Source organism: Theileria parva, chromosome 2, assembly GCF_000165365.1.
Source record: "Theileria parva strain Muguga chromosome 2, complete sequence, whole genome shotgun sequence".
NCBI classification, from domain to species: domain Eukaryota; phylum Apicomplexa; class Aconoidasida; order Piroplasmida; family Theileriidae; genus Theileria; species Theileria parva.
Window position 1 is genome coordinate 408,408 of NC_007345.1, and position 13,802 is coordinate 422,209.

General features: G+C 34.9%; 5 protein-coding genes across 5 annotated transcripts; 2 read left to right on the forward strand and 3 right to left on the reverse strand.

Annotated features, from left to right (window-relative positions):
* Window positions 1-26: 26 nt before the first annotated feature.
* top1 (Eukaryotic DNA topoisomerase I catalytic core family protein) lies at window positions 27-3,724 on the reverse strand. Its single transcript, XM_061305328.1, has 7 exons — window positions 3,668-3,724; window positions 1,837-3,628; window positions 1,481-1,695; window positions 1,248-1,328; window positions 508-1,143; window positions 396-478; window positions 27-284 (listed from the first exon to the last, which is right to left on the reverse strand). The coding sequence occupies exons 1-7, from the start codon at window positions 3,683-3,685 to the stop codon at window positions 74-76; spliced, it is 3,036 nt and encodes a 1,011-aa protein (XP_061161300.1). The 5' UTR covers window positions 3,686-3,724; the 3' UTR covers window positions 27-73.
* Window positions 3,725-3,808: 84 nt separating this feature from the next.
* TpMuguga_02g00199 (Bromodomain protein) lies at window positions 3,809-6,827 on the forward strand. The gene is made up of 4 exons (XM_061305329.1): window positions 3,809-3,868; window positions 4,016-4,159; window positions 4,298-4,452; window positions 4,556-6,827. The coding sequence occupies exons 1-4, from the start codon at window positions 3,827-3,829 to the stop codon at window positions 6,765-6,767; spliced, it is 2,553 nt and encodes an 850-aa protein (XP_061161301.1). The 5' UTR covers window positions 3,809-3,826; the 3' UTR covers window positions 6,768-6,827.
* A 228-nt stretch (window positions 6,828-7,055) lies between these two features.
* TpMuguga_02g00200 (Phosphatidylinositol-4-phosphate 5-Kinase family protein) lies at window positions 7,056-10,378 on the reverse strand. The gene is made up of 3 exons (XM_061305330.1): window positions 9,842-10,378; window positions 8,173-9,638; window positions 7,056-8,030 (listed from the first exon to the last, which is right to left on the reverse strand). Exons 1-3 carry the CDS (start codon window positions 9,964-9,966, stop codon window positions 7,072-7,074), a joined length of 2,550 nt encoding a protein of 849 aa, XP_061161302.1. The 5' UTR covers window positions 9,967-10,378; the 3' UTR covers window positions 7,056-7,071.
* A 188-nt stretch (window positions 10,379-10,566) lies between these two features.
* Window positions 10,567-12,178, reverse strand: RPN11 (JAB1/Mov34/MPN/PAD-1 ubiquitin protease). The gene is made up of 6 exons (XM_759673.2): window positions 11,890-12,178; window positions 11,681-11,777; window positions 11,516-11,650; window positions 11,307-11,447; window positions 11,048-11,232; window positions 10,567-10,947 (listed from the first exon to the last, which is right to left on the reverse strand). Exons 1-6 carry the CDS (start codon window positions 12,034-12,036, stop codon window positions 10,714-10,716), a joined length of 939 nt encoding a protein of 312 aa, XP_764766.1. The 5' UTR covers window positions 12,037-12,178; the 3' UTR covers window positions 10,567-10,713.
* An 81-nt stretch (window positions 12,179-12,259) lies between these two features.
* TFIIB1 (Transcription factor TFIIB repeat family protein) lies at window positions 12,260-13,797 on the forward strand. Its single transcript, XM_759674.2, has one exon. The coding sequence runs from the start codon at window positions 12,747-12,749 to the stop codon at window positions 13,773-13,775; it is 1,029 nt and encodes a 342-aa protein (XP_764767.1). The 5' UTR covers window positions 12,260-12,746; the 3' UTR covers window positions 13,776-13,797.
* The last annotated feature ends 5 nt before the right edge of the window (window positions 13,798-13,802 follow it).

The window sequence follows — 13,802 nt, forward strand, 5'->3', positions numbered from 1 at the left end:
CTATATATTATGTGAATATAGTATGCGTTGTATACATTATCATTGTACACTATTATACAAATAGAGTAGTATATTAAAAGGTGAAATCAGATCGTACATACATGGCCCACGGAAATTTCATGCGCAAACTCTTGTTAAAAACTTTTTCTATGGGAATTTCATACTTCTTACAAAACGCAACGGTGATTCTAGGATCCATATAATTAATTTTACTGGTTCCCAAAGCTACAGTCTTATTACTATCCTTAATTGTCATCTTAATGGCGTGATCCTTTTGCTTCTTCCTACAAATTTTAAGGGTAATTTATTATTACTTGAGGGGTGCAAAACATAAATAACTGTCCTGGAGTCAAGATTAACTGAGTAAGTAGGTTAGAGTTGGAGATAATAATTACTTGAGAGTTGAAAGTTTGTTTTTAGCAGCTTCTAACTTCATCCCGGGCTTTGTAATTAGTTTTCTAGGGTTTCCATTCACGTCCTAAAACTCAGATTTTAATGTAAAATTACCTTAGTTTTAGACTCAAATTTAAATTCTCCTTTCGAATTTGACTGCAAATGCTTGCAATACTCGTTTAATTCCTGTATATCTTCCTTAAGCATTTTGGCCTGCAACTTCAGCTTAGTCATTGAAGTTTCATGCTGTTTAGGTATACTTCTTTGATGATTACACAGTATTGCAACTTCTCGATTCGCATAATTATAAAACTGTAGTAACTCTGAAACATTTCCAATATCAACACACACGTCCTTCACATCATCATCTTTTTTATGTTTAACGGTGTCAGCATTGTTTGAGTTATCGGCATCACTATTATTCGGATCATCCAGATCATCGATGTTGTTAATATCTATGCTATTTGTGGTAGTTAAGCTTGAATAATCAGTGTTAGAAGAGGATCTTGAAGTTGTACCCGCCTCACGAAAAACCTTGGTATCATTCAGACCCTTAACATCGTTTAATCCGTCAGAGAGCGTATCGGTAATGGAGCTTGGGAGTAGCGAATAAGTGGTAATGCTTCTTTTATATTTCGATCTGAGTCTTTTAAACTGATTCTGAAGTGTGATTGAGGCATTGTAGGTCCTGAAAACCTTGGCTGATAACCCATCCATTAGCTCTCTCAAATATTCATTCAACTTATTAGTCTAAAAATGTTTTTAGTAAAATTACTCCGATAACTAATATAATTATTTTAATAACCAATTTAATTATTAGCTAATTATTAATTTAATTAGTAAATTGCGTTTACGTTGATTTTGTTGAAAATTTCTTCACTTGCTTTCTTCCGGTGACAAAACTTCGCCAGATTATCATACGCCACGTCGTTCAGCTAATACAAGTCATTAAAACACCATTTAATCATGAATAATATTAAAATAGTATAAATAGTATTAAAATAATATTATAAATAATAGTAATACTACTAATGGTAATAGTATAATGGTAATAGTATAATGGTGGGATAGGTAAGGATAGTGATACAGTTACTGTGTTAAAATAACGTATGGAGTCTTTTCCGAGGAAGTCGAGAGTGATTGTATTTTGTTTCTTCTCACTGAATTTGATGTGTTCAACTCTTAAACTACAACAGCCAACAGTGTCAGCTTCATCTGCATCCTTTTCGCCTCCAACCCTCAGTGCCAAGAAATCAATCAAATATACCGCTGTCCCCAACTGCTTCTCATAAATGTCCATGGCTACAATTATATCAATATATAGTTAATCGTATGGTAATATTAGTATATAGTATATACTTAGATATATATATATATATAGCCAGTGTTAGTACAGTAGTATTAGTATAATAATAGGTATAACACTAAAAGTAAATAGGATACAGAGCATTTTGGTATTGTAGTCATCTCTAATTTTCTGTATGTAGGCTTTAAGCTCCCTGGCTTTATTATACTTTAAAAAATCATGAAACCCTTTAAATTTTGATTGTGCAGACAGATACATGTACTTAAACTGGTCATTAATACTATCCTTGTAATATGCAAGCCAAGTGACACTATTGTCATGGTAAATATCTTTCCAAGAGTGTCCTTCACGTTGAAAGTTTGATACTTTAGGAACTGGTGCGTCTTTTGAGAGGTTTAAAATAACATCTTTTGGAAACATTCGGGCTTTTAAAAGACCCTGTTTAGGATGTAGCCCCCTACCCTTGAATAATCCCGGAGGCTCAAGCTTGTTACTACTAACCTTTTCCCTAACCCAATCAACTAAGGCATAGTTAAACCTATACTCTCGTTTAGCATCTTCTTGTTGCTTGGCCTTGTAAAATTCTTTATTATCCTTTTTCTTCTGTTTCTCATCCTCAAGATGGGTTTTAATTAGGCTGAAATCCACATCAGTGAGTTTACAACGGCGTATAAAATGGTCCTTTTCAAATTTAGAGACGAAAACTTGCCAGAAATTCTTGCAGTAGATGTCACTTGTTTCGTAGTTAGTTCCAATACTCTGAGCCCACATGGTGGCAATTTCTTCCAAATGAGGCGGCAAGTGTATCGTTTCACCCTTCACCTTTATCGGTACGTTGTGAGGAACGTATTCTGGTGTAAATATCATCCCATTGTGTTCCAAGTACTTCCAACGACTTGACTTACTCTCAAATTCCAAGCCCTTATTATAATCCATATCTCCATCTATCTCTTCCCACCAACGGTTTATCGGCTCTAATGTATCCTCCAACACCAATGTATCCTCTTTCTTCTCTTTCTTCACTTGTACCTTTTCTTCCATCTTAACATTATTCACAATATCAACTTTCACTTCTCTTTTTACTTTTACCTTATTTTTGTTTTCACCATCAGTTTCATGAGTTTTAAAACTAGTTTTACTATCATCACTAGTTTTGGCAGTTTCCTGATCAATTTTGGGTTTCATTTTATTCTTAGAGGTTTGAGCTTCAACTTTAACACTATCTTCAGCAGTTTTGGTAGATTTAGAGTGATTTGGAGTATCAGAATTGAGATTTTCAGTAGAGGGAACATGTTTTGAATCTGAAATATTAGAATTATCAAGAGGTTTATGGGAGAGTGATGAGTCTTTCATAGAGTCAGTAAGAGTTTCCAACTTGTTTGAGAGTGGAATTTCATCAGAGTTTGACCTTTTAAAGTCAGACAAATCATCGGCTTTCTGAACTTTATGGTCATCTACGCCACCAGTTTTCCGCCTTTTATGGCTATCTGTATCATGTTTACCAACAGGTTCATTTAGGGGTAAATTATTAACTTTAGAATCAGGCAACAATTTATCATATTTAACATCTGATGCGTTATTTACATGTTCAGGTTTAGTGAGTTCACTGGAGGAGGTAACAGGTTGTAAATGTGTTTGGGGAGAGAGTTCTGATTTGGGAGTAAAACTTTCTTCATCACTATCATCAAATAAATCATTTATAGTGCGTTTTTTGTTAATTCTAACACTTAAAGTAAAATCTTCAGAATTATCCTGGGCTACAGAATGGTTCACACAATGGTTATTGAGATCATTCTTTTCAGGATAAGGTCTATTGGAATTTGAAGTATTAATTTTATTTTGGTTTGGAACGTCAGTTTTGGCCCCTTTTAAGGGTTCTTTAGCATTCTCAGGCTCTGATTTGGAGGATTGGATCTTCGGCACAGGAACCTAAATAAAAAATTAAACGTGAAGATTAGGCTTATTTACCCATAATTGAGAGTCCATAATTATTTTTAACTTAAATAATGTACAAAACAGTATAAAACAATTATAATTTGAAGTTTGTGAGTTTTATTGTGCCTAACCTCAGAATTGGGATAAACCGAATAAAAAGTTCAGATTAAATGTTTTAATTATTTTTTGAATATGGAATCGCAAAAGGATTGGATTAAATACTGTTCAGATCACGTAAGTTTTATTTTTATTTCATTAATTTTTGAAATAAAGTTTATTTTATCCTGGCTTAATCTATGCCATTTTATTATAAAATTTCTTTACCGTTTTTTATGAATTTTATTCCAAATTTTAAATTAAAATTTTTATAATTTTTTTTAGATTTTGAGAAAAATGAGATCTGATCGGTATGGTAATCTGTTTGCGACCCCTGTATTGGAAGCAAGCGATTCTATAATTCCCCCTTCAGTCAAGGATAATTATAGGATTGTTATTAGAAAACCTATGGACTATAAAACAGTCAAGGTATTGGTTTATTTAATTATCCTATTCATTCAATTTAATTGTATTCTTAGTTTAGCTTAATTATACATTTTACCAGATTAATGCAATATTACTATTAACTATCAGAATTAGCCTATCATTGGTCTAATAATGTTTTAGATGAAGCTAGATTCTGGCTCTTATATGAATCCAGACGAGTTCTGCGAGGATATGAAATTGATTTATGACAACTGTATGAGGTTTAATCCACCAATTGGAAACAGTAAATGGGCACATGATGCAGCCGTTACAAACCTTAAAAAGTTCATGAAAATGTAAGCAAACCTATTTTATACACTAGAATAACTATTTTACACATTTTAATAAATATTTGTAAATTAGATTAAATAATTTTATAAATCTGAATAATAATTTTAGGTGGGAAACGTCATATAAGGTGATACAGAATTTGTATGAAAGGACTAAAAATTCCATGGTTACCAAGACTGAACCAATATCCACAGTTGTTATGAACAATTTCGCAAGTGTTAATTCAAATTACCTGAATGCAAGTGATATAAATAAATCCCGAATGACAGAGGGGTACGATAGACCGTACCCAGCCACTGACCCATATAGTAAATCACTTTCAGCCGATGGTTATACTAGACCTTTTTCATCCACTGACGGCGTCAATTCCTACCCTAGTATGGGTTCAGACCCCGCAGTTGATCTCTCGTGCACGTTCAGTAACAGTGAAGTTACACCAAGAAATAAGTGGTCGTTCAGACTAAGCCTCCAGAGCATCCAGGAGTATAAACTCCGGAAGGGTTTTGTTAACCAAGTGCCTGAATCCAACGGATTTTCAAGTTATCTAGACCCTAAAATCACCCGTGAACACGACATTACACGCAATACTAATCCACAGATGGCATTGTCATATGATGGATACCCGACTGTTGGAACTGCCCTGGAAACTTCAAATTATGAAGTCTACAACGAGTCTGGACTCTCAACATACGCCGGTGCAGTGGACTACGAAGACTTTGAAGGTGAAACTCACGCGAGTTTCGAGTACGAAGTGCCGCAAATCCTCTCTAAAAATGATGACGGGATTGTATGTGTCAGCTTCCTCTCCGATAACGATTGTAATACTCTGTTCCCCGATTGGAATGTTATAGGTTTCACCCCAGAAAAAACCTACTCATCCAACGCTTATTCAACTAATAATAGATATATCAGTGGAAATAACGCCTATAACACTGCTAGTAATGGATATAACACTGGAAATAGCCCGTTTGCCACTAATAACGTTAGATATAACAATGGAGCTAACGCCTATAACTCCGGCAGTAACAGATATAGTTCGAACAACAGTAGATACACCATGAGTGATGTGAACATTCGATATGTTTACAACCAGTTGTATTTGAATGATATTAACAGTTTAAAGTTTGATCATAAGCAGATAATCCAGGAAAAAGAGCCAGTTGAGGAGGAGTATAAACTAGACCTGAACCATCCGAAAATTAAGTTTAGTTTAAATAATTCGTCAGAAATGGTAACAACGAATCCAGGGTCACCGGATACATCTTTTTACAATTTGGAAACTGATGAAATAACTGACAATTTACATAACAATCATCATGGTAGGAAGGGATTTAGGAAATTTGTGGACAATTTGTTTGTAAAAAAGAATAACTCCCACGTTAAGAGGGAACACTATAACGGACACACTTCAGATTTAACTAATAACAATTTGATTAACAAGTTTTTCAATGCAGATTCAATTGATTTAAACAACACGTATTATTTAAGCCCAAATTCAATAAATTTAACCTCCAACACCGATTTCACACCCTCCAATGGAGATTTCACCCGTTCTAATGGAGATTTCACACATTCCAATGGAAATTACACAGACTCCAACGGAGACTACACTAATTCCCACTGCGATTACGCAGGTTTTAACCAAGATTTAAATTATAACTCAGATTTAACCTATAACAAGGACGTTAATTACAACGGAGATTACATCACCTCCGATAAAGATTACTTAACATCGAGCAGAGATATAGACTCTAATTTGGACTATTTGTATTGCAATGATTTGGAGTATAATGTGCTGGGATTGAGGCCTAAAGAGGAAACGCTGGATTTATATATAGACATAGACTCGAACTCCATAGTAAACGCATCGGAAACGGCACTGTTGTTGGAAAAGAACTTTTTCAGCAGAGTTTCTGTGAAGGACCAGTACTTTAAGATTTATGAGAAGCCCCAGCTGTCACTGATTTGTAGTAATAAGGGTTACTTTAAACTCGACGAGTCTGACTTTGTTTACGAAGATGTCGACATGAAACACATTCGTATATTCTTCTTCAACTGTTCCAAAAGTAAGGTTAAGGTTTCCTCTAGAAAATTGAGTTTCACAGACCTGGTTTTGGGCGACCGTTACAACTTGTCCCTTGTAAACAACTTGCACAACGATTTTAAGCTCGGGAATGTGTCAAATTTGCCTTTTTTCACCCTTCCAAACTCTACGCCTATTTGCTTCTCAAAGCAGCAGGACATTCTCTACAGACTTCAACTCATCAACAACTCCCTGCCAGTGCAGCTACTCGCATTACACATTATATCAACTCATTAATCTCCAAAACACTCTAATATAATAATCCACAATAGTATTTGTTATTATATTATTGTGTACAGTATTATAGTATATTATTGTGTACAGTATTATAGTATATTATTGTGTACAGTGTGTTATAGATATTGTGGTAGTACAGTACAAGTAGTATATAAAATACATAGTAGTAAATACATAGCATTAGTATACATATATGTTTATAGGGTAACAATATCATCGAATATATGTGTATGTAGTATAAACTAAAAGTAGCAAATATGTATCACTAATACCCGTGAGTATAGGATATAAAATGTACATGATATTATTTAAGATGGTTCGTGATGGATTGTATGAACCTAGTAGAATAAAAGACCGGGTTGACACATGAAACGCCGTGATGTTGCCGAGTTTGAAAGAAACGCCATACGTGCTCAAGTCTCTTGGCGAGGTTCCAAGTGGTGAGAACATCAACGATGCCAACATAGTACACACTGGTTTTATTATCAGACATGAGCGTGTGGGGGTTCCCAGGGTCAAGTTTCTCAGCTTCGTCCCAGTTAACGTTATCCTTGGACTGGGCTCTGTAGTGAATGCCCAACAGCAGTGAGTAGTCGAGAATGTTTGAATCCCTCAGAAAGTTAACGTCATTTCGCAAAACCTGTAAAAATGATTCTGACATCTCGCCCAAGTGAATCTGTTCTCCAAGCTTATTGAACTCGATGTCCTTAAGTGCTACAGTGTGGTCCTTAAGTTCTGAAGGTTCTAGTCTTCGACCCACCCAACTGCCCTTTAAATCGTACCTCCTGTGAATGCTAACCCTGGAGTAAAACACGTTGTTCATGACAATAAAGTAAACCTTCTCGCGCCGGCTTCTGTTCTCAATACTAAATAGTCCACAAAAACGCGTCAAAATTGAATCTGGACTCTTTTCCAGATGTTCAAAGTAACACTTCAGCCACCGTTTAACGAACTTAGCGCAACGTTTAGTTATGGTTTTCAGGATCAGACGGCCGTTAATTGTATAGTAAAACAAAGCGCCGCTCTTACCTTCCGAGACCAATTCTGACATTGTGCTCAGGTTCCCCAGCACCATGTTCCCCACTATCTGTTCTGGACTCACTGACTCCATGTAGTCCTTCTCACTCAGGCCTGAAATTCTTCTAATCTGTCGAAACACCATGGGTGCGTATTCTTTAAACACTATTCTGCGAGTTACATTTTCCATATTATTGCTGCTGATTAAAGCGTTATTACCCGTCAGAGAGTTATCTCCATTCTCTACTACATTATTGGTATTAGTATGGTGTTAGTACTTAATATTGGTATAGATATAACAATAGTGATATAAAATATTATATAAACTATGGTATTAGTATATGGTATAAATAGTTCCAACTATCTAACTATATTCATGTAGTGTTACCGTTGTCATTGATAATGTAATCACTGTTGAACCTGGAAGATGATAAGCCAGTGTTGGTAATAAACTTGGTAACATTAAGTCCATGTGAGTTTTCATTAATATGGAAGCACAGTTTAACATTATAGTCATCATCTGAGAGCACAGCGTTAACCTGAGCGTAAACGTGTCGCGCAGAAATTGAAAGGCCAATCATCATGTTCAGAACGTGATTCCAGCTCTCGTGGCCGAAATGAACACTTAGTCCGCGCTTAGAAGAGCCGTGGTCAATGCATTTGTATACGTTTTTCCTATTCACGTGTGTGCGGTTGATGTAACTCCTGGTCGTGGTGTTAATCTTCTTGAGGAAGGTGTTGACACCTTTGTAAGTTGTGGTCACAGTTTCCATGGCGTACTGCGATAATGAAATCCCTAAAAGCTCTAGGAATTCACTGCTCTCATAAACTGCGTTTATATAGTCACTTTGAGAGAGGCGTCTAGTCCCATCGCGTGATACTGACGCGAACTTTTCAAATACTCTTCTAACTTCATCTGTTGGGAAATACTTTGGCTCACGACACACTAACAGTGAACGCGTTAATTCTATATCTCTCACTACTTCTACAAATTCTCCAAACTCTATTCCATCCTCTTCCAGCTGAGCCATTTCTTTAACTGCTTCAGGCTTAGCCTCATTCAAATTAGTCTTGATTCCGCTAATACTTGACGTAATTCCGCTAATGCTCGTTTTAATTCCGCTTATATTGGAAGTTATTCCGCTTAAATTAGATTTAATTTCATTTAAATTTGAAGTCAGCATTCTGGTGGTGTTTATAATGCTCTGTCTGGTAGCTCGGATTAAACTTCTTGATAACGATTCTTCAGACTCTGATTTACCTGAATTATCCTTAGAGTCACTGGAATGATTTTCAGGTTGACTGGAAAGATTCTCTAATTTATCAGAGTTATGGGACTTAACCAGGTTATCCCTAAACTCATCAGACTTATCCTTAGAATTAACCAAATCATCCTTAGAATAATTAGACTCATCAGGTTTATCAGGCTTAGATTCCTTCGAAGTATCATCGAATTTGTCAGAATTATCACTAGATTTTTTACCCAAGTTATCCTCGAATTTAACGGAATTGTCCTTAGATTTACCAACGTAGTTATTAAACTCTGTGGAATTAGGTAAGAAGGATTTAGAAGGGGTTCTGCTGATGTTAAGAGATCCTGTGAGACTATTAGGCAGATTTTCTGGGTTTGGATGTAGGATACGGTAACTTAAGGCTAGTTTTTTAGCTTCACTGCCTCGGGTCATAATCAGAAGAGATGAGGAGAACTCAACGAAATCAAGGCAGTCATCATTGTTCAGATCAAAGGCTCTGAACATTCGTTCACCTAAAACATGGCCCAACGTTCCGAAAAGTCCCAAACACTCCTGGAAACTATGCAAAGTCAACTTTCCATTCGGTGCTAAAGCACGGAACCTGCATCAGCATTAATCTAATAGTATTAATCTAAAGTACTAATATATAGCTAAATTAACCAAATTAACACTTTCAATGTATATTAACTAAATTAACACTTTTTAATGTATATTAACTAAATTAACACTTTTTAAAGTGTAACTAGGGGCCAAATATGGTAGCAATAAAGGATAGATAGGGTTATATTATGGCAAAAAACAAACTTGTTGTATATAGATTGAGCTTCTTCAAGTGAGCAATCTATGATAGAGTTTAGATTTTGGTAGTAATCGTTTGGTATTTTGGCTAAAAGCCGATCACTTCTAACTCCGCAAACCGGGAATCTCATGTTACTTTTACTAGTACATTTTACAAATTATTTAAAACAGTTTCGTTAAAATTTATTTAAAATGGTAAACAAACTGATAAAGAATGTTAAAACAAGTCAATTGAAAAATGATAAACAAAGTAATTGAAAAATAAACAAAATGATTGAAAAATGGTAAACAAATATTTTACAAAAATTGAAAAAAGGTTTTAAAAACAGTTGATAAATGACTCAGACTAAAAAGTCTGAGTGTTTTAAAAATATGTATTAGGAATTAGGATAAAATTAGTATTATACAGGGGAATTCTGGACATATTTTTTATGAGAAGTATAATAAGTTATTCTGGGTGAAATAACTCCCTTTTCAGACAACAAATAACAAGATCCTGAGTAATTTATTAAAAAAACTAAAAATTTAAAAAATTTACTAAACATCGCTGCATTAAAATAATAATCTAATCATAACGTCACCACTACACAGATTCACTTAAATAGGGCAATTACAATTATTTATTCCCCAAAAAACACATAAAATTTCTCCTTAATATTAATCATATTATACATACCTTCCAATTTAAGATATGACAGCGATACTAATATAAAAAGCTGTAATAACGTAAATAATGTTCGATTTTAGATTATTTTTTATATTTTTATTTAAATTAAAGATCTTTGCCCAAACCGTCTTATTATATTCTGAAACGAAAGTATAATGTTTGGTAATGTTAAAATTGTCAGAAAACAGTCTGGACTAAGTTGTTTGAGAAGCTATAACATTTCAATTGCGAGCATTGTGCTGAAAACGTTTAATGTGTTATTTGAGAGTAGAGTGTTGACGCTATTTTCAATGTGTTTTTTAGCGTCAAGTTTTCCTACGTTTGCGACTACCAATTCTTCAGGTTTACATGTCATCTCCTGCTTGATACTCTGGTTATATTTTTCACATAAATCTCTTATTTCACGCACTAAATCATTGTTTTCCTTCTGCCTCTCCACAAAATCCTACAGCTCCATCAACACCATACTTGATACTGTACAAATAACTATATAATCTTAACTGTACACTATTACTAATGTATATAGTGTTAGGAGATGTGAGAACCTGTAAGTGTAAATCCTTGGTCCATCTGTTCTTATTAAAGTTTAAGAGCATTTGACTCTCAAGTGGTGTCTTTTTGCAGTTTATTACTATGCTATAGTAGTTCCGATTCAGGCCATGAACCAGTGCAATAATCGTTGGCTTCTGTAAATGACCAATATTACTAGTAGTCTGCCTTGGCTCATGTCCTAATCATTTATTACCATTGCTATTAGTTATATATTATAGTAAAATGATATAATATATAATAGATTAATAATACCTAGCATAATGAGATGTGGAGAAATGAGTCTGAAACAATCAATAACGACTTTGCCTTTGACAGATTGGATAGGATCAATAACAACTCCAACTGCACGAGGATTTAACTGCTCAAAACTCTGCTGAGTATTCACATCAGTTCCTACATCACATTTTCATTGCCAATAAATATATAAATAGTATAGTAGTAGTTGTTTGTGTTGATGGTACCTGAAAACCAGCATCCAAAGCCCGGATGTGAGTGATACCAACCAACAACGACTTCCGGACGTCCTGTTCTCTTAAGTTGGTCTTTCATTTCAGTTTGATAGACTGGGTCAACAGCCTCAACGCTGACACTGTTACCTAAAAGGAATATTCAGGCGGATTAAATACCTGACTGGGGCATTGAGAAAACGTCAACGACTCTGATAGTGTAATCGTCAATAAAATCACCCAGCATCAAACCCATTACTTCCATAGGAACTCCAGCCTATATGATAGTATATTAGGATAAATTACATTAGAATTAGCAATAATTCAAGAGAAATTATGGTATAAATAGGATGGAAATAAGGAATATTTGAGGAATGTTTAAAAAATACCCTCCCGTGTTTTAGCATTTTAAGTAGAGCAAGAGACGAGATGTAAACTTGTTCTGAAGTGTCAGCCAAGGGCCCAAAATTTTGCATATTTCGCATTCCTCCAAAGGAATTAAAAAGTCCCTGGAACGACCTTGTAGAATCTCCCATGCTCAAAAGTATAAAATTACACCAAATCTTTTGAAATCAATTATTGAATTTAGTTTTTAAAATTAAACTATTAAATTCCTTTTAACAAAAAAATTATACCAAATACTTATAAAAAAAATTTTTATGGAAAATTTTATAAAAATATAGAATCTGATAACAAAACTATATGAAATGTGTTATCAGGTACTGTTGGTGTAAAAAAATAGTTTAAGTTTTATTTTAAAATATATTAGTTTTACGTTTTTAAATTTAATGAAAATTATATTTTCATCCCAAACATTGAAATATAATTCAATTCTCCAGTTTAATTTTAAAAACTCAATATTTGGGAAATCTTTAGTAAAATTTTCAAGAAGTTTCTCAAATTCCACCAATAACACTTCTGCAACACATAAAAACCAATCAGAAGAGTTGACTGAGAAGAGTAATCGGCTTTTGGAGATCACTAATTTTACAGAGTCAGAACTGCTACAAAACAGTGACGTCGTAGTTTACAAGCGTAATAGAGTTTGCCCGAAGTGTAGTAAGGAGGTCAGAATTTCAGGGCCTGAGCTCGTGGAGAACGTCTGCGCTGACGCCTGGCGCTATTTTCATAACTTTTCTTACACTCCAAACTGTCCTATTTACGGAATTATGAAATTTGTAAAATATTCCAAACTTAGAACCGAGCAAAAGGCGTTATTATCACATTAACGAATAAAACTGTATAAATGGTTTTGTTGAATAGACCAGGACAAGTCAGAGGTTTAACATGTTCCACATGTAAGGATTCATCTACAGTGGTGGTTGACCACGTTGAGGGGAACCAGTTGTGCCTAAGTTGTGGCCGTGTGCTGGAAAACGTGTTAATATCAGAACAACAGGAATGGCGTAACTTTAATACAGAATCCCTGGGTCAGGCAGGAGCAGAGAAGAGTAGGGTGGGTGAGTTGAATGACGTGTGGCTTGACGGTACAAGCAGTACAACATTTATCGGAGGATCTAAAAAGATGCAACATTTGCAGAATTTGATGACGAATTATGACTCCTCTGATCGAGCTCTGAAAACTAGTTTTACGTTGTTACGAACTATAGCAGATTCACTTAATATAAGGGACCAAGTGGTGGAACGAGCGAAGGAAATTTTAAAGGAGTTGAACCAAATGGGTCATTTAAGATCGAGAGCAAATAGTTTAAATACTTTGGCAGTGCTGTATTTGGCCTGTAGAGAAAGTTCAGTTTCCCGTTCACTGAGGGAACTTGTGATTTATGATCGCAGTTTAACTGTTAAGGAACTCGGTAGAGCTATTAATAGGCTTAAAAAGGTATTACCAAATAGAGGAAACGCACCCACGGAAGATGTTTCTCAACTTATGCCGCGATTTTGCTCAAGACTTAACCTCAGTAATGAGATTATGACAACGTGTGAAGCAGTTGCTCAGAAAAGTTTTGTACTTCTGACTAGTGCTCACAGAACAACTTCATTAGCCGGCGGTATTATTTATCTTGTAACTCGTCTTTTTTTCGCTGATGACTCGCCAATATCAATTTCTGACATTTCTCAAGTTTGTGGGACCAGCACAGGAACCATCAAGACTACATATAAGGAACTGTGTTTATACCTGGATAAACTGATACCTCCTAAACATAAAGATAAAATACATAATATTACCAACGTTGCTGCTAATACTACTGGAAAGGTAGAGTCGAGTCCAGCTCCAGTAAGGAGCCTACTAACAGGAAATTTCACCAATTTTTAATCTAATTTTTTACCAATACATACATAC